General features: G+C 45.7%; 1 protein-coding gene across 1 annotated transcript in view; it reads left to right on the top strand.

The window, feature by feature from the left end:
* LOC140483577 (monoglyceride lipase-like) overlaps positions 1-19,962 on the top strand; it is a 98,376-nt gene that overhangs the window by 58,410 nt on the left and 20,004 nt on the right. Inside the window, exons 5-6 of the mRNA XM_072581799.1 lie at positions 2,025-2,135; positions 11,728-11,817. Of these exons, the coding sequence (XP_072437900.1) occupies positions 2,025-2,135; positions 11,728-11,817 (201 nt within the window). The remainder of the gene's footprint in view (positions 1-2,024; positions 2,136-11,727; positions 11,818-19,962) is intronic.

Genomic DNA, 19,962 nt, shown 5'->3' with positions numbered 1-19,962 from the left:
CTCATCATGGTTGCTAACCGTAGTTGATGTCCCTCCAATTCTCATTTACACCCAATCCTGTACATTGTGTCAGGAGATGTCTTGAATAAGCCAATCCAGGCTTTGTCAGAATGCTACCAACAGGAGTGCCTCCTGTCCTGACTCTAACTCTGTGTCAGTTTGGCAGATATCTCCCACAGTCAACATCCCGGAGATTACCATTGACCAGAAACTGAACTGAACCACACGTACTGTGGTTACAAGAGCGAGTTAAAAGCAATAAATACTGCAGCAAGTAACTCACTTTGTAACTCAAATCCCAAAGCCTGTCCACCATCAACGAGAACAAGTCAGGACTGTGATGGGATACTCCCCACTTGCATAGAAGAGCGCTGCATCAATTGATAGACAGTAAATTAGCCTTTTCCAACAGCTTAGGAGCCTCTCCCTGTAACCTCCTGCAGCCCTGCAATTCTCAAAGGTCTTTGCAATTCCAATAGCTCAATTCTGGCCGTTCGCCCATTGCCCACTTCCTGTGACAAAAGCAAAACACTGCAGATGCTGGAAATCTGAGACAAAGATGTGTAAATGCTGGAGAAACTCAGCAAGTGCAGCAGCACCTGCAGAGAGTTAACAGTGTTCTGAAGCAGAGTCACCAGATTCCAAAATATTGACTCTGCTTTCTCTCTCCACAGATGCTGCCAGACCTGCTGAGTTTCTCCAGCAATCTCTGTGTTTGGCCGAATTCCTTCACTCAGTGACCATGATCTCAGTTGCCCTCACCCCATGTTCTCTGTAGGCCTTTCCTTCCCTCTTTGTCTTCCCCAGTCCTTCCTGTGAACAAGTTATGGGTCACCTGTCATAGAGTTACAGAGGCGTACAGCATGGAAGCAGGCCCTTTGGTCCAACTTGTCCATGCCGACCAGATATCCTAACCTAATCTAGTCCCGTTTGCCAGCATTTGGTCCATATCCCTCTAAATCCTTCCGATTCATATACCCATCCAAATGCCTTTTAAATGTTGTTATTGTGCTGGCCTCCACCACTTCCTCTGACAGTGTCAAGTTGTGTTTGATCATGTATTTAACTGTGTAAAAGGCGCTACAAAAATGCATGTTATTGCTAAGGAGAGAGGATACCTGGGTGGGGTATGAAAATGGCTCCTGATGTTCTCTTGCCCCTTTTTCACATTCAATAAGGTGAACTTCACCCCCACCCAACAAACTGAATGGAGCTGCTATTCTGGCTGAGATTGCCCCAGTACAGGTCAGACCCAGACCTTCACAGCTGTGTGGAGGAGAAAGTGAGGACTGCAGATGTTGGAGGTCACAGTCAAAGAGTGGGGTGTTGGAAAAGCACGGCTGGTCAGGCAGCATCCGAGGAGCAGGAGAGTCGACGTTTCAAGCATAAGCTCTTCCTTTCTGGTGAAGGGCTCATGCTCGAAACGTTGACTCCGCTGCTCCTCGAATGCTGCCTGACCGGCTGTGCTTTTCCAGCACCATACTTCATCATAGCTGTGCATTGAGTAGCACCTGCACCAACTGAGCTACCGTGATAACGACGGTAAGAAATAGGAACAGCAGTAGGCCATTCAACCCCTCAAAACCACTCCGCCATTCAGTTGGATCATGGCTGATCCGACATTAGATTAGATTACTTCCAGTGTGGAAACAGGCCCTTCGGCCCAACAAGTCCACACCGACCCTCCAAAGAGCAACCCACCCAGACCCATTCCACTACATTTACCCCTTCACCTAATACTACGGGCAATTTAGCATGGCCAATTCACCTGACCTGCACATTTTTGGACTGTGGGAGGAAACCGGAGCACCCGGAGGAAACCCACGCAGACACGGGGAGAATGTGCAAACTCCACACAGACAGTTGCCTGAGGTGGGAATTGAGCCCAGGTCTCTGGAGCTGTGAGGCAGCAGTGCTAACCACCGTGCTGCCCAATACCACATCCAATTCCCTGAGGGACTTTGTTCACCAGGGCTTTGCCTCATGGAGTTGTTGTTGTAATTCTGCCTCCTCTTGTGTTTCAGGGCGGATTGGTGGCAATCTACGTTTTGCATGAGAGACCAGAGGATATTGCTGGCGTGATCTTTGTGGCGCCGTTGGTGATATTGAATCCTGAAGCTGCAACGCCGATGAAGGTAAAAGACATGCCTGGAATGTTTTGTGGAGAAGATCCCATCGCTCCCTGGGTAGACAGCACCAATTCTAATCCTCATTGTCAAAGGAGGGCACTCCCTCCAGGTATTGGGGTCAGATGGGGGGTGTCAGTTCCACCAGAACCCAACAGGCACCAGTCAGATGTTTCCATATGGTCATTCCCCAGGGAAGCAGGTAGAGGGGGGGTAGACCTCACATCTTGACAGTCTTTCCCATCATGTGTTAGCCAATTCAAAGGATTTCTCATCCCTCACTGGAATTTAAAATTACACATTTTATAAAAACATGCAGAATTGAGTAGACTGGGATTAAATTCACTGGACTTTAGAAGAATGGGGGTGGGGGTATCTTATAGAAACATATAAAATTATGAAGGGAATAGATAAGATAGAAGTAGAGAGGATGTTTCTACTGGTGGGTAAAACTAGGACAAGAGGGCATAGCCTCAAAACTAGGAGGAGCAGATTTATGTCCAAATTGAGAAGGAACCTCTTCAACCAGAGGATTGTGAATGTATGGAATTCCCTGCACAGTGAAATGGTTGAGGATTCCTCAGTAAATGTTTTAAAGCTAAGATAAATAATGTTTTGAACAGTAAATGAATTAAGGATTATGGTGAGAGGGTGGGTAAGTGGAGCTGAAGTCATGAAAAGATCAGCCATGATCTTATTGAATGGCGGGTCAGGCTCTTTGGGCCTGATGGCCTACTCCTGCTCCTGGTTCTTATCTTTTAATTCCCCAATTGGCCTGCCTTTTTGACCCAGGTTGATTGAAAGATTTCTGTGCTGAACAAGAATCACTATTTATTGCAAGTAACTAACTCTAACTGCTGGTAATCAGTTGGCATATTACCCCAATGATATAAGGGCTCTTGTAGTGCAGTGTCCCTATCTCTGAGCCAGGAGGCCCAGGTTCCAATCCCACCTGCTTCAGAGATGTGTCATGACATGTTTGACCGATCTGATGAGAACATATTTACCACTCTACAAGTTCATACAGCAGTAGGCCATTCAACCCCTCAAAACCACTCCGCCATTCAGTTGGATCATGGCTGATCCGACATTAGTTTAGATTACTTACAGTGTGGAAACAGACCCTTTGGCCCAACAAGTCCACATTGACCCTCCGAAGAGCAATCCACCCAGACCCATTCACCTAACACTACGGGCAATTTAGTCCTTACAAACACACCCTTTGTACATATGCAGAAAAATCATTGGAAAAATAAATTGATGTAATGGTTGGAGTGAAAGACTAGGAAAGCAATTTGCTGATTCCTGTGCACAGGATCTGGTGCTGATGAGAATGCTGCTTCTCAGTCTTCCTTCTCTGGATGCTTTCACTGATTTATAGCAGGTACAGTGTGTTTGGCTCGCATTTCTAAAAGGTCTCTGATTTATTAATTAAAACTCACAGTTTACAGTAACTCTGGAGAAAGAATAAATTGCTTTTCTTTGAGCTTAAATTGACTTTTACTCTGGAGAACAGAGAAGGTTTCTGAGTGATGGAACACCTCTCCCTACCTTGTTACAGCCTCAAGCTGTTGAGCTCCTTACAAACCAATCATGTAATTGTTGGCAGGCATCATCAATAATCAGTCAGTGGTCCACAGACCAATGAGCTCCTGTTGCCAGCTGAATCTCTATTTGTACATCAGCCCATGCCTCCAGTTCGTCTGCAGACTGCACGCCAACGAATGCTCAAGCAAGCAGCTGTTTTAACAGTGTTTCGTTGCATTCAAAATTATGCAGGAGTCTTTCACCATTCCTTGAAAACTAGTTATTTTTCCATTAAGAACTCGGAGGAAAATAAAAAGAAAGACACAGTCTTTTACAGATTTGTTTGTAGTACAGTTCAAGCTGCCAATGCGATTGCTGTGATCAAGAGGGAACATGCAACTCTCTGTGAGCAAGCCTGCCCAGAGGCACAGGAGAATGTGTTTTTGCAGTTAGGCTCAGCTTGGGACGGAGGAGAAAAGGAAGAATTGTTTCATTTTATGGTCCAACCCTCTGATCTAAATCTTAAAAATATAAGTTCTGAGGAAGGGTCACTCGACCCAAAAGTTTGACTCTGATTTCTCTCCACACATACTGCCAGACCTGCTGAGCTTTTCCAGCAACTTCTGTTTTTGTTTAACGAATAAAGGTGAGGCCTTACCACTTCTCCCACATCCTGACTCCATTTGAAGACTGTCATCAGCTGCTGCCAACTTTCCCCTCTGTAGGAAATCTAACAAAGACCCAGCTCTCACTGAAATAACTCCCCAGAAGCCGGTATCCTATCACCGAGTCACTTTTTATTCATATGTGGAGTGTCCTTGACACTGACCCAGCTCCCTCAGAGCCAGCTCTCAGAGTGAGCAGATCCTCTTGTACTCCTGTTTATATCTGTCAGCCAAGGCTCCCTGATTAGACCAAATTAGCAGCGCCAATCAGTGAACTCATATTCTATAAGGCTCCCTCTGGCTGACCTTATTACTATCACCATTACATTCACCTTTCTCCTTTTCTCATTAAGGATTGGGGGTGGGATAGCACAGTTGTTGGTGTAGTGATTGTGCGAAGGTCAGCCAGGTGGACCTCATAGAGTGTGAGTTCCCTGATTGGGGCTGTTCATCTGGTCCATTCAGGAAACCCTGGTTGACAGATATAAACAGGAGTGTCAGAGGTTCTGCTCGCTTTGAGGGAGCTGGATCAGTGTCAAGAACTCTTCATATGTAAATTAAGGGTGACTTGGTGATGAGATACCTACCTCTGGGGAGTTATTTCAGTTGGGGTCATGGGTGTGGAATTCTCACACAAAATCAGGAATACAGCAGATGCTCCTTTTTCATCCACAGTCCACCTGCTCCTGAAAAGGAAGCCCACCTTTGAGCATCAGCGAGGCTATTCTGTCAGAATACTGCAGACACGTTGACTGGAAACCTAGCAAGAGTTGGTCTATTGTTTGCTGTTTATGCAGGTGTGTCTCTTCAGAATGTTTAATTCATTATGGTTCTTCAGAACAGGCAATGGACCATCTGCCCCACTGAGCTCCTTCCCTTGATACAGATTCACTCTGTACTCCACTTTCTCACTACATCCCTTAACCCACATCAAACTGCCTATCGAACACACAGCAACTGTTTCAACTCCCAATACTGCGGATGCTGGAATTCATAACAAACATAGAGAATGCTAGAGAAAGTCTGGAGGTCGGGCAGTATCTCTTGAGTGAGATGGTGTGGAGGAGCCAGTGTTGGACTGAGGTGGACAAAGTTAAAAAATCACACAACACCAGGTCATAGTCCAACAGGCTTATTTAACAGTACTAGCTTTCAGAGAGCTGCTCCCTCATCAGGTGGTTGTGAAGCAGGACCATAAGACACAGAACATATAGCAAAAGATTACAGTGACAAGCTGCTGAAATGATATTGCATGACGTGATATTCATGGTGAATGTAGGAGTGTTGGTTAACTCACTGTGAGACCCCTTCCTTTCTTTTTTCACTTTGCACCTGGATATTGTGAACATTCACAGGGCTGGCCATGACTTCGAGTCTAATCCAAACCCTCACGGCACTCTGAGAAAAAACATACCCCTCCTCTCTGTCTTAAATGGGTGATCCTTTAATTTGACGCAGTGACCCCTAGTTTCAGATTCTCCCTTGAGAGGAAACATTCTCCTCAACTTCACCTTGTCAAGACGCCTAACACTAACCTTTAGCCTAATGATGAATCCAACCCTAAACCTAACCCAGTCAAGACCCAAAGCCTAATCCTGACCCTAACCCTTATCGTAACTCAAACCCTTACCCGAACTCAAACCCCACCAAGACCCCTCACCCTCACTCTAACCCTATCAAGACAGCTAACTCTAATCCAAACCCAAATCCTATCAAGATCCCAATCCCTAACCTTAGCAAGACCGTGAACCCTAACCCTAATCCTAATCCTAACCCTTATCCTAACCCTAACCCTAACTCTGCCAGACCCCGAACCATAACCCTAACCCTTATCCTAACCCTAACTCTGCCAAGACCCCTAACCCTAACCCTAACCCTAATCCCGACCCTAACCCTTATCCTAACCCTAACTCTGCCAAGACCCCTAACCCTAGCCCTAACCCTAACCCTAATCCTGACCCTAACCCTAACCCTAGTCCTAACTCTAGCAAGACCCTTAACCCTAACCTTAACCTTTATCCTTACCCTTATCCTAACCCGAATCCCAATTCCTGACACGAAGACTATCAGTCGAGCTCACATGCCAGAGTTTGAAAGTGAGGTGTATCTCTGCAATCTTGATCTGCTGCCATTGTTTCCTTGGAGACTGACTGAGCCCAGTTGCAACATTTCTTTCACAGAGCCCCCTGACTCCACAAACCTGTGACCCGTTGAACAGGCTTTCCTTCACACCCTGAACAGTCCGATTTAAATACGGAAAACTGCGGTAATTGAATTGATTTGTCTGTGTCGATGTTGCCAGTTGCCCTTGTAACCTCAATCTTTCTGCTTTTCTATAGAAAAGCAATTCCACTTCTGTTAACACTGAGGCAAAATAGAGTAATGCTAGAAATCTGAAATGAAAACAGATGGAAGTTGGGAGCAAAATCACTGACAACTTGCAGTTCAGGATGAGAGCAATGTTCTGAATAATTCCAGCATTTTCTGTATTTTTTTCTGCTAATTGATTGGAATAGGGTTAGGGGTCTTGACAGGGTTAGGGTTACGGTTTGAGTTTGGGTTAGTGTTTGGGTTAGGGGTCCTGATGGTATTAGGCTTGGGGTTTGGGTGAGAGGTCTTGACAGAGTTAGGTTTAGGGTCAGGGTAAGAGTTAGGGTTAGGCATTTTGACAGAGTTAGGGTTAGCGTGAGGATTAGGGTGAGAGTTAGGGTGAGGGTTAGGGTGAAGATGAGGTTGAGCGTTAGGGTGAGGGTTAGGGTTAGGGTTAGGGTGAGTGTGAGGGTGAGGGTTAGGGTGAGGGTTAGTGTGAGGGTGAGGGTTAGGGTTAGTGTGAGGGTTAGTGTGAGGATTAGGGTGAGGGTGAGGGTTAGGGTGAGGGTGAGGGTTAGGGTTAGGGTGAGGGTGAGGGTGATGGTTTGGTTTAAGGTGAGGGTTATGGTTAGGGTTAGGGTTAGGGTGAGGGTGAAGGTTAGGTTTAAGGTGAGGGTTATGGTTAGGGTTAGGTTTAGGGTGAGGGTGAGGTTTAGGATTAGGGTGAGGGTGAGGGTTAGGGTTAGGGTGAGGTTTAGGATTAGGGTGAGGGTGAGGGTTAGGGTGAGGGTTAAGGTTAGGTTGAGGGATAGATTTAAGGTGAGGATGAGGGTTCGGGTTAGGGTTAGGGTTTAGGTGAGGATTAGGGTGAAGCTGAGGTTTAGGGTTAGGGTGAGGATTAGAGTGAAGGTTAGGTTTAGAGTGAGGGTTTGGTTTAAGGTTAGGGTTAGGGTTTGGGTAAGGATTAGGGTGAAGGTGAGGTTTAGGTTTAGGGTGAGGGTTAGAATGAAGGTTAGGTTTAGAGTGAGGGTTTGGTTTAAGGTTAGGGTTAGGGTTTGGGTAAGGATTAGGGTGAAGGTGAGGTTTAGGGTTAGGGTGAGGGTTAGAGTGAAGGTTAGGTTTAGAGTGAGGGTTAGGTTTAAGGTTAGGGGTCTTGAGAGGGTCAGTTTGAAGACAATGTTTCCTCTTGTGGGAGAATTTAGAAATAGGAGTCAAATTAAGGGGTCACCCATTTCAGACCACTGTTGAGAAATCACTTTTACAGAGCACCTTATGCTTTTGGAACTTTCTTCCCTAAAAGGTAGTGGGAGCAGGTCTGAGAATGTTTACAAAGCAGAGGTGGACAGATTCTTGATGAGTGAGGCAGCGGGGGTGGGGGTGGGGCGGGGTGCAGGGCGGGTGAGGTTATTAAGTACATAGAACGTAGAATAATATATTGCAGAACATGCCATTCAGCCCTCGATGTTGCACCGACCTGTGAACTCATCTAAGGCCATCCCCCTGCGCTTTTCCATTAGCATCTATATGCTTAACCAAGGACTGTTTAAATACCCCCAATGTGGCTGAGCTAACTACATTGATAGGCAGGACATTCTGCGTCCTTATCCCTCTCTGAGTAAAGAACCCCTCTTTGACATCTGTCTTAAATCTATCAACCCTGAAATTACAATTTATAGTTATGCCCCCTCGTACAAGCTGACATCATCATCCTAGGTAAAAGACTCTCACTATCCACCCTATCTAATCCTCTGATCATCTTGTATGTCTCTAGCAAATCTCCTCTTATCCTTCTTTCCAATGAGAACAGACCCAAGTCTCTCAGCCTTTCCTCATAAGACCTTCCCTCCAGACCAGGCAACATCCTGGTAAATCTCCTCTGCACCTTTTCCAATGCTTCCACATCTTTCCTGTAATGGGGCAACCAGATCTGTACACAATATTCCAAGTGCAGCTGCACCAGCGTTTTGTATGGTTGCAGCATGACATCACAGCTCTGGAACTCAATCCCTCTACCCTTGAAGCCTAACACATCGTATACCTTCTTAACAGCACTATCTACCTGGGTGGCAACTTTCAGCGACCTATGTACATAGACACCAAGATCCCTTTGCACATCCACACTACCAAGAATCTTTCCATTGACCCAGTACTCTGCCTTCCTGTTATTCTTCCCAAAGTGCATCACCTCACATTTAGCTGCATTGAACTCCATTTGCCACCTCTCAGCCCAATCCTGCAGTTTATCCAAGTCCCCCTTCAACCTGTAACATTCTTCTAAACTGTCCACTATTCCATCGACTTTAGTGTCATATGCAAACCAGCCACCTATGCCTGCATCCAAGTCATTTATAAAAATGACAAATAGCAATGGTCCCAAAACAGATCCTTGTAGCACACCACTAGTAACCAGACTCCATGCTGAATAATTTCCATCAACCACCACTCCTCGCTGCCTTCTTAGAGAAAGCTAGTTTCTAATCCAAACTGCTAAATCACCTTCAATCCCATGGCTCCACACTTTCTCCAATCGCCTACCATGTGGAACCTTATCAAAGGTTTTACTGAAGTCCATGTACACCCCTGTCCTACCCTCATCCATATGCTTGGTCACCTTCTCAAAAGACTCAATGAGGCTTGTGAGGCACAACCTGCCCTTGACGAATCCTTGTTGACTATTTCCAATCAAATTGCTGTTTGCTAGATAATTATAAATCCTATCTCTTATAATCCTTTCCAAAACCTTTCCTACACCAGACATAAGGCTCACTGGTCTATAATTACCTGGGTCAGCTCTATTGCCCTTCTTGAGCAAGTGCACAACTTTTGCAATCCTCCAGTCCCGTGGTACTAAACCTATAGACAATGATGACTCAAAGATCAAGGTCAAAGGCTCAGCTATCTCCTCTCTAGCTTCTCTGAAAAATCCCATCCAGGATTTTAAATCTATCAACCCTGAAATTACAATTTATAGTTATGCCCCCTCGTACAAGCTGACATCGTCATCCTAGGTAAAAGACTCTCACTATCCACCCTATCTAATCCTCTGATCATCTTGTATGTCTCTAGTAAATCTACTTATCTACTTTCACAGTTTCTAGACTTGATAACACCTCCTCCTTACTAACCTCAATCCTTTCTAGTCTAATAGCCCGTATCTCAGTCTTCTCCTCTATAATATTATCCTTTTCCTGGGTGAAAACAGATGAGAAGTATTCGTTTAACACTTCTCTGATCTCCAAAGGGTCCACACACAACTTCCCGCTTCTGTCTTTGACAGGCCTTGTTCCTACCCCAGTCATCCTTTTATTCCTCACATACCTATAGAAAGCTTTAGGGTTCTCCTTTATTCTATTTGCTAAAGATGGCTCGTGTCCTCTCTTTGCTCTTCTTAACTCTCTCTTTAAATCCTTCCTAGCTGATCTGTAACTCTCCAAAGCCTCATCTGAACCATCTCACATTAACGTCACATAAGCTTCCCTCTTCCGCTTAACAAGAGATGCAATTTCTGTAGTAAACCACAGTTCTCTTACCTTATCACTTCCTCCCTGCCTGACAGGGGCATACCTGTCAAAGGTACGCAATATCTGTTCCTTAAACCAGTTCCTTAATCCAATTTCGATTGTCACCATCCCCTGCATTTTGCTACCCCATTCTATGCCTCCTAAGTCTTGATTAATCGCATTATAATTGCCTTTCCCCCATCGATAACTCTTGCCCTGTGGCATGTACCTATCCCTTTCCATTGTTAAACTAAACCTTACCGAAATGACGGTCACTGTCTCCAAAGTGCTCAGCCACATCTAAATCAAACACCTGGCCTGGTTCATTACCAAGCACCAGATCCAGTGTGGCCTCCCCTCTTGTCAGCCCTTTGATATACTGTCAGGAAACCCTCCTGTACACATTGGACAAAAACAGATCCATCCGACACACTAGAGTTATAGCATTTCCAGTCAATGTTGAGGAAGTTAAAGTCCCTCATAATAACCACCCTGTTCCTTTCATTCTTGCCCAGAATCGATTTGCTGATCCTCTGCTCCATATCCCTGGAACTTTGCAGAGGCCTATAAAAAACTTCCAGCAGTGTAACCTTTCCTCTCCTGTTTCTAACCTCAGCCCATACCACCTCAGTAGACGAGTCCTCGTCAAAAGGTCTTTCAGCCACCATTATACCATCCATGACTAACAAAGCCACACCTTCCCATCTTTTACCACCTTCCCTGATCTTAATGAAAGATCTAAACCCTGGAACCTACAACATCCATTCCTCACCTTGCTCTATCTACGTCTCAGAAATGGCCACAACATCGAAGTCCCTGGTACCTATCCATGCCGCAAGCTCACCTACCTTATTTCATGATTCGGAGATGCCGGTGTTGGACTGGGGTGTACAAAGTTAAAAATCACATGACACCAGGTTATAGTCCAACAGGTTTAATTGGAAGCACACTAGCTTTTGGAGTGACGCTCCTTCATCACCTGATGCTTAGTGTGCTTCCAATTAAACCTGTTGGACTATAACCTGGTGTGGTGTGATTTTTAACTTTGTATACCTTATTTCAGATACACCTGGCATTGAAGTAGATACACTTCAAGCCAGCTTGCTGTCTGCCAGCACATTCCTGTGACCATGAAATCTAGTCCATGTCCTTCCTACTCTCATCTACATGTGTACTGGAACTAAGGTTTGGAATTTGGGATAATCGGATCAGCCATGATCTTATTGAATGGCTGAACAAGCTCGAGGGGCTGAATGACCTAGTCCTACTCTTAATTGTATGTTCATAATACAATTTGTTTCTCCAGTTTGATCTCATTCAATGGCATAGTGGACGTGATAGACCGAATGGTCTATTTCTTCCCCAACATCTTATTTCCTTCAGGCTCAGATCAGGAATTTAACTGTGGAAGTTAAGGAATTCATCCAGGAACATTTATCCCAATGGATTAGGGAATCAGCTGAGGGTCAATGACCTTCACAGCAGAGTACCCAATACTAATCTCGATGGTTACAAGGGAGTGTGGTTTCCCGAGTAACGGGGTGAAATGTGGACTGAAACAAAAACGTAGATTGACTTGTTTTTCTTTCTCTGCTGTAGGTGTTTTTAGCCAGAGTGTTGGACTACTTCCTGCCAAACATGTCTTTGGGATATATGGATCCACACTCTCTGTCAAGAAACACAAAGGAGGTGTGTCACTGGTGATTTATTTTCTTCTTACATTGAACCGTGCTGACTGGGTCCATTACAGCATGAGCAACATGGCTATTTAATCCATTTCATGGGTCTGCTTGCTCACAATAGGGCTGGTGATGGCCTAGTGGTATCACCACAGGAACTGTTAATCTAGACACCCAGCTAATGTTCTGGGGGCCTGGGTTCAAATCCAGCCACAGCAGATGGTGGACTCTGAATTCAATTTTTAAAAGAAATTCTGGAATTAAGAGTCTAATAATGGCCATGAATCCATTGTTGAGGAAAAGCCCTTCTGGTTCATTAATGTCCTTTTAAGGAAGGAATCTGCCATCCTTATCCGGTCTGGCCTACGTGTAACTCCAGATCCACAGCAATGTGGTTGACTCATAGTGCCCTCGGGCAATAAATGCTGGCCTAGCCAGTGACACCTTCATCCTGCAAATGAAAATAAAACATGTGTTTCTTCCCAAAAATCAATACCTTTAATAACCTTTCTGTGTATTGTATTGCTCACCTCCACTGAGGACAAATGACTAGCTGATCCTTCAGTATCTTCATAGTGGCTTATGGTGAATTTTCCAGTAAACAGGAAATCTCCAGTCACACTAAATTTGATACAATAACATTACAATGCCATCACGGACTCATAAATTTGGAGATGCCGGTGTTGGACTGGGGTGTACAAAGTTAAAAATCACACAACACCAGGTTATAGTCCAACAGATTTAACTGGAAGCACACTAGCTTTCGGAGTGACGCTCCTTCATCAGGTGGTTGTGGAGGGCTCGATCGTAACACACAATTTATAGCAAAACTTTGCAGTGTGATGTAACTGAAATTATACATTGAAAAATTGATTGTCTGTTAAGAATACAGTGATAGTTTCACTTCTTTCATGTGTAAATCACAAAACCTTTTTTTAAAAGTTGCATTCTCGGGTTAGCTGTTAACAATGGTGATAGCTAGACAATATGTTGAAGGTGTTAGCCCCCTGAATTCTCTGTCTATGACCTGATGTTTAGATTGATTCTAATCTAAAAAGTGAGATAACAGAGTTTTACATAAATTCATGCAGTTTTTGAGCCAGAGTTCTACATGAATGTATGCAGTTTTTGAGCAAAGTGCAATGTAACTCTGCAAATTCACCACACAAAAATATGTGTGCATGTGGGTCTTTGTCTGTGTGTGTGTGTGTCTGGGGTATGGGTTGTGAGTGTGAGAAAGTGTGTGTGTGTGTGTGTGTAGTGAGTGCAGAGTGTCTTAAGTCTGTGAGGGGGTGCATGTGTGGGAGTGTGTGTGTCTATAAGGGTATGTGTGGGTGTCTGTGTGCGCGTCTGTGCGTACCTGTGTCCATGTGTATGTGAGAGTGTGTGTGTGTGTGTGTCTGTGTGTGTGTGTAGTGCAATGGTGGTCACCTGTAATGTGACATGAACCCAAGGTCCTGGTTGAGGCCCTCCCTATGGGTACCGAACTTAGCTATCAGCCTCTGCTCAGCCACTTTTCTCTGCTGCCTGTCCCGAAGTCCACCTTGGAGGATGGTCACCCGAAGGTCCGAGGCTGAATGTCCTGGACAACTGAAGTGTTCCCCAACTGGGAGGGAACCCTCCTGCCTGTTGATTGTTGTGTGGTGCCCATTCATCCGTTGTCGTAGCCTTTGCTCGGTTTCCCCACTGTACCATCCTTGCCTGCAACGTATAAGATAGACAACGTTGGCTGAGTCACATGAGTACCTGCCATGTACAAGGTGGGAGGTGTCCCCACGCATAATAGTGGTATCTATGTCCACACTCTGACACGTCTTGCAGCGTCCACCGTGACAGGGTTGTATGGAGTTGTCCTGAGAGCTAGGCAGTTTGCTACGAACAATGATCTGTTTGAGGTTTGGCAGTTGTTTAAATGCAAGTAGTGGAGGTGTGGGGAAGGTCTTGGTGAGGTGCTCATCCTCATTGATAATGTGTTGCAGCTCACGAAGAACATGGCGTAATTTTTCAGCCCCTGGGAAGTACTGAACAATGAAGGGTACCCTGTCAGTTGCAGCATGTGTCTGTCTCCTGAGGAGGTCATTACGGTTCCTTGCTGTGGCACGTCTGAACTGGCGGTCGATGAGTTGAGCATCGTACCCCATTCTTGTGAGGGCATCCTTGAGTACTTCCAGGTGTCCGTCACGTTCCTCCTCATCTGAACAGATCCGGTGTATGTGTAGGGCTTGTCCATAGGGAATGGCTGTTTTAATATGTTTTGGGTGGAAGCTGGAGAAGTGTAGCATTGTGAGGTTGTCTGTGGGTTTGCGGTAGAGTGTGGTGCTGAGGTGTCCATCCTTGATGGAGACGCACGTGTCCAAGAATGAGACAGACAGTCGAGAGTAGTCCATGGTGAGTTTGATGGTGGGATGAAATATGTTGATGTCACTGTGTAGTTTTATCAGTGACTCCTCGCCACGGGTCCAGAGGAAGAAAATGTCGTCAATGTACCTGGTGTACAATGTTGGTTGGAGATCCTGCATTGAGAAGAAATCTTGTTCGAACCTGTGCATAAAAATGTTGGCATATTGGGGTGCAAATTTGGTCCCCATGGCTGTTCCGTGTGTCTGGATGAAGAACTGGTTGTCAAAGGTGAAGACGTTATGATCGAGGATAAAGCGGATGAGTTGTAGGATGGTGTTTGGAGATTGGCAGTTGTTGGTGTTGAGTACTGAGGCTGTTGCCGCGATGCCATCCTTGTGGGGGATGCTGGTGTAGAGTGCAGATATCAGTGCTAATGAAGAACTCAGTCATTGGGTCTTATTTTCTAAGACCTTCACTCGTTATGAAGAGGGATCTCATAGAAACATTCTGTCAGGACTAGGCAGGGTAAACACCAAAAAGTTCCCAAAGACAGAGGAGTCCAGAACCAGAGGCCACAGACTAAAGATCAAGGGTAGCTATTTACAACTAAGGTGAGGAGAAACTCTTTTACCCAAAGAGTGGAAAACGATTGAGGTCAAAGCATTGAATGTTTTCAAGAAAGAGTTATATATAGTTCTGAGGGCTAAAGGGATCAAAGGGTGTGGACATAAACTGGGAATGGGGGACTTCAGTTGGATGATCAGCCAATGTCATATTGAATGGCACAGCAGGCTTGAAGGGCTGAATGGACTCCTCCTGCTCCTATTTTCTATGTTTCTATGATCATTGGCTCATTGATCATGACTAAACTGAGAATCACTTGCTTTGAGTGAGCCAAAACCGGTCAAATTTAAAACATTAAAGAGCCAAGTTGGTGCTGTCCACTGAGGAAGGAAGGCGGTGGATAGGTTAGGATCCCTTACTTGGGGGGGCAGTTCAGAGGAGGCTCAGTAGATTGATTCCAGAGATAAAGAGTTTGTCTCATGAAGAGAGATTGAGGAATTTAGGTCTATACTGTCGAGGGTTTAGAAGAATGAGAGAAGATCGAATTGATGTATATAAGATGTTAAAAGAGATTGACAATGTAGATGGAGGGAGGATGTTTCCTTCAGTGGGACAATCCAGAGTGAGAGGTCATAGTTTTAGGATGAGGAGTAGCAGATTTTAAAGAGAGATGAGGAGGAATGATTTTCTCTTAAAGGGCCATGAATCAGAATTCCTGCTCGTAGCTCTCACCTAAGTGATGTTCATTTGTTAGTTAAGGGATATTGAGGTGGGAGCTGATGTCTATGTATAAATGGGGTACAAATAATCGGTGTGTCGGTGTGTCGGTGTGTCAGTGTGTCGGTATGTCAGTGTGTCAGTGTGTCGGTGTGTGAGTATGAGTGTGTGAGTGTGTCGGTATGTCGGTGTGTGAGTGTGTCGATGTGTGAGTGTGTCGATGTGTGAGTGTGTGAGTGTGTCGGTGTGTGAGTGTGTCAGTCTGTCAGTGTGTCGGTGTGTCGGTATGTTGGTGTGTCAGTGTGTCGGTGTGTGAGTGTGTGAGTGTGTCAGTCTGTCGGTGTGTCGGTGTGTCGGTGTGTGAGTGTATGAGGGTGTCAGTCTGTCAGTGTGTCGGTGTGTCAGTGTGTCGGTGTGTCGGTGTGTGAGTGTGTCAGTGTGTCGGTGTGTGAGTGTGTGAGTGTGTCGGTGTGTCAGTGTGTCGGTGTGTCGGCGTGTGAGTGTGTCAGTGTGTGAGTGTGTGTGTCAGTGACTGAGTGTGTCGGTATGTGAGTGTGTGAGTGTGTCAGTGTGTGAGTGTGTGTGTGTCGGTGTGTCAGTGTGTCGGTGTGTCAGTGTGTCGGTGTGTCGGTGTGTGAGTGTGTGAGTGTGTCGGTGTGTGTGTCGGTGTGTGAGTGTGTGAGTGTGTTGGTGTGTCGGTGTGTCGGTGTGTTGTTGTGTCAGTGTGTCGGTGTGTGAGTGTGTCAGTGTGTCGGTGTATCGGTGTGTCGGTGTGTGAGTGTGTCTGTGTGTCGGTATGTCGGTGTGTGGGAGTGTCGGTGTGTCAGTGTGTGAGTGTGTGTCTGTGTTGGTGTGTGAGTGTGTCGGTGTGTCGGTATGTCGGTGTGTGGGTGTGTCGGTGTGTCAGTGTGTGAGTGTGTGTCTGTGTTGGTGTGTGAGTGTGTGAGTGTGTCGGTATGTCGGTGTGTGTGTCGGTGTGTGAGTGTGTTGGTGTGTCGGTGTGTTGTTGTGTCAGTGTGTCGGTGTGTGAGTGTGTCAGTGTGTCGGTGTATCGGTGTGTCGGTGTGTGAGTGTGTGAGTGTGTCGGTGTGTTGGTGTGTCGGTGTGTGAGTGTGTCTGTGTGTCGGTATGTCGGTGTGTGGGAGTGTCGGTGTGTCAGTGTGTGTCTGTGTTGGTGTGTGAGTGTGTCGGTGTGTCGGTATGTCGGTGTGTGGGTGTGTCGGTGTGTGAGTGTGTGAGTGTGTGTCTGTGTTGGTGTGTGAGTGTGTGAGTGTGTCGGTGTGTCGGTATGTCGGTGTGTGGGTGTGTCGGTGTGTCAGTGTGTGAATGTGTGTCTGTGTCGGTGTGTGAGTGTGTCGGTGTGTCGGTGTGTGAGTGTGTCGGTGTGTGAGTGTGTCGGTGTGTGTGTCGGTGTGTGAGTGTGTGAGTGTGTTGGTGTGTCGGTGTGTCGGTGTGTCGTTGTGTCAGTGTGTCGGTGTGTGAGTGTGTGAGTGTGTCGGTGTGTTGGTGTGTCGGTGTGTGAGTGTGTGAGTGTGTCGGTGTGTCGGTATGTCGGTGTGTGGGTGTGTCGATGTGTCAGTGTGTGAGTGTGTGTCTGTGTTGGTGTGTGAGTGTGTCGGTGTGTCAGTGTGTCGGTGTGTGAGTGTGTCAGTGTGTCAGTGTGTTATGATATGTGAGTTACAATGAAATTCCAACTGGAAAAGTAAAAGTCTGGAATCTTCCTAACTGACCTTTAACCTCTAAGCCCATTTTAAAAAGATCTGTTGTAGTGTAGTGGACATCATTGGCTGAGCCAGTATTTACTGCTCATCCCTAATTACCCAGAGGGCAGTTAAACATCAACCCCATGCTGTGTGTCTAGAATCACAATGTAGGCCTGACCAGGTAAGAACAGGAGATTTCCCTCCATAAAGAACATTAGTGAAGCAGATGGATTTTTACAGCAATTAACAATGATTATATGGACACCATTAGATCATCTTTATGTCAGATTTGATGGAATTGAAACATCACCAGCCTCCCGCGGTGGTATTCAAATCCATATCTCCAAAACAATGGTCCTGTGGCATTACCACTACACCACAGGCTACCTTTTATATGGACAATTACTGTGACCACTGTCATTATTGCTTATGGGCTCTGGGATTGGGGTCCCCTATAGAAAAGGCACTCAGGACCTGATTGAGTGACCAGAATTAGGAGAAGGTCTCCTACTAAAAGTGTTGTGGACCAGGCCAGACCCCCTTAAAAGATTTTAAGAAGGTATTCTAGACCCTAACCTTTTCTTGTATTAAAGACAGATGTGAAGTGGGTTCCAGGTGTGATGCAGCTGGTCAAACCACTCGGCTTGAAGTGAAACAGAATTTATTTGAACACTGCAAATGAAACATGAACAAAAAAGAAATGGAATTTGGAGTAACTTAATTATTGGAAAACCTAACTGACCCAAACAGTACCTGTTACTAACTGTTCCAATACAGTAACATCTCAGAAACACAGATTCTTACAGGCAGGAGGGAGTAGCGTCCAAAGAGATTTCGGAAGGAGGTCAGAGGAATTGATTACTGAAGCTTGCAACTCCCCTGGACTCACACATCTTGTGACTGCCACAGCTAAAACAAACTAGAAAAAAACTTGAACTGAGAGAACTGGCCACTCCCCTTCCATTGTTAAACTACACCCTTTTAGGCTTCTGGCTTTATGACCAAGGACAAAATAACCTTTTAAAAGTGACAGCATCATCAGAAAAGCCACTCCCATCCTTTCAATTTGCTTTGATTTATTGTCACGTGTACCTAAGTACAGGGAAAAACGTTACAAACCACTTCACCCCGACGCACCAGCAGTGCCTTCTCCCTACCGTATCCCTCCTACTTCCCTTATCCACTTGTGAACTGGGTCAACCTCTCAATCCCAGGCCTCTAATGAATTGAATTTGTTGTCACATGTACCAAGGCACAGTGAAAAGCTTTGTCTTGCGAGCAATACAGGCAGATCACAGAGTTACGTAGCATAGATAAGTAAACAATAGGCAAACAGTGGCAAAAATCAAAACACAGGTACAGGTGAATGCTAAGAGTTTGTAAATCCATTCGGTACTCTAACAGCAGCAGGGTAGAAATCATTACGAAACCGGCTGATGTGTGTGTTCAGGCTTCAGTACCTTCTCCCCAATGGTAGGGGTTGTAGAAAAACATTACCAGGGTGGGATGGATCTTTGAGAATGCTGATGGCCTTTCCTCGACAGCGGGCCTGGGAGATGGATTCTATTGATGGGAGGTTGGCCTTTGTGATTGTCCAGGCCAAGTTCACCACTCTCTGTAACTGTCTCCGATCTTGGATGGTACAGTTGCCATACCAGGTAGTGATACGTCCAGACAGAATGCTCTCGATGGTGCACCTATAAAAGTTGGCAAGGGTATTCGCCATCATGCCAAATTTCCTCAGCTGCCTGAAGGAGAAGAGACATTGTTGGGCCTTTGTAACCAGTGCGTCCACATGAAGAGTCCAAGAAAACTTCTTGCTGATAACCACTCCCAGGAGCTTGACACTCTGTACTCATTCCATCTCTGTGCTGTTAGTGCGTAGGGGGGCATGAGTAACATCCCGCCGAAAGTCAATAATGAGTTCCTTGGTTTTGTTGGCATTGAGAGCTAGGTTGTTCTCAGTGCACCAATGTTTGGGGCAGGTCCTGCTCCCGGTCACACTGACAGGTATCGAAGAGCCATCAGCTCCTGAGTGTCCACCCTCAGGGTCCTCTTCCCGAGAGAATTCCAATGCTGGCCAGTTCAGCTCTTCATCCCAGCTGGCGTCCAGTAGGAGGCGATATTAAGCTCTCCGGTAATGGGAAAGGTCCCTGGCATTGACAATAAGTTCCGACATTATTGGGTTGCTCCTGCCAAAGACATCTCAACACAGAGTCAGTCTTGTGAGTGAACAGTCCTAATTCCTGCTACCAAACCTCTTCCCCACTGCCCAGAACTGATGTTCCCCTGAGCTCACAGCATTTGCAAACAAACTGAACCTGAACATTTAGGCTATCCCACTGACCTCTGACCTCTGTTGTGGGTACTTCTCCAAGAGCAGTTGGCAGAGGGGCAGTGGGGGCCCATCTGAGTCTTGCTCAGTACCATGTGAGTGAGATGGGGAGGCTGTCTGTGAAGTGAAAGCAGTCTGTACGTTGCCCAGTGGGCTACATCTTACATTACAACCAAACTGCACTGTTCTCTTGAGGAATCCTTTTTTTTTAATCAGGAGGGTTGGCCAGTTTTTACTCCCGCCTCCGAGACAAAAGGTCATGGGTTCTAGCTCTAGTTTAACACACAATCTGGGCTGATTCGGTGAGCACCTTGCGATGATTTATTTGTTAAGAATGTTGCTGTTGCTGCATTCCAGTTTGATAGTTGGATTGTTCAGGGCTGGAAACTCAGATTAGTAGTAATGGACAAACAAGTACTATGGAAATATTTATTGAATAGTGTAGCATTCACAGACATGCTGCCAATTAACGTACTTTTATATTGTCATGTGACAC

This window comes from Chiloscyllium punctatum, chromosome 12 (assembly GCF_047496795.1).
Source record: "Chiloscyllium punctatum isolate Juve2018m chromosome 12, sChiPun1.3, whole genome shotgun sequence".
NCBI classification, from domain to species: domain Eukaryota; kingdom Metazoa; phylum Chordata; class Chondrichthyes; order Orectolobiformes; family Hemiscylliidae; genus Chiloscyllium; species Chiloscyllium punctatum.
This window is presented reverse-complemented; position numbering and strand designations above follow the sequence as displayed.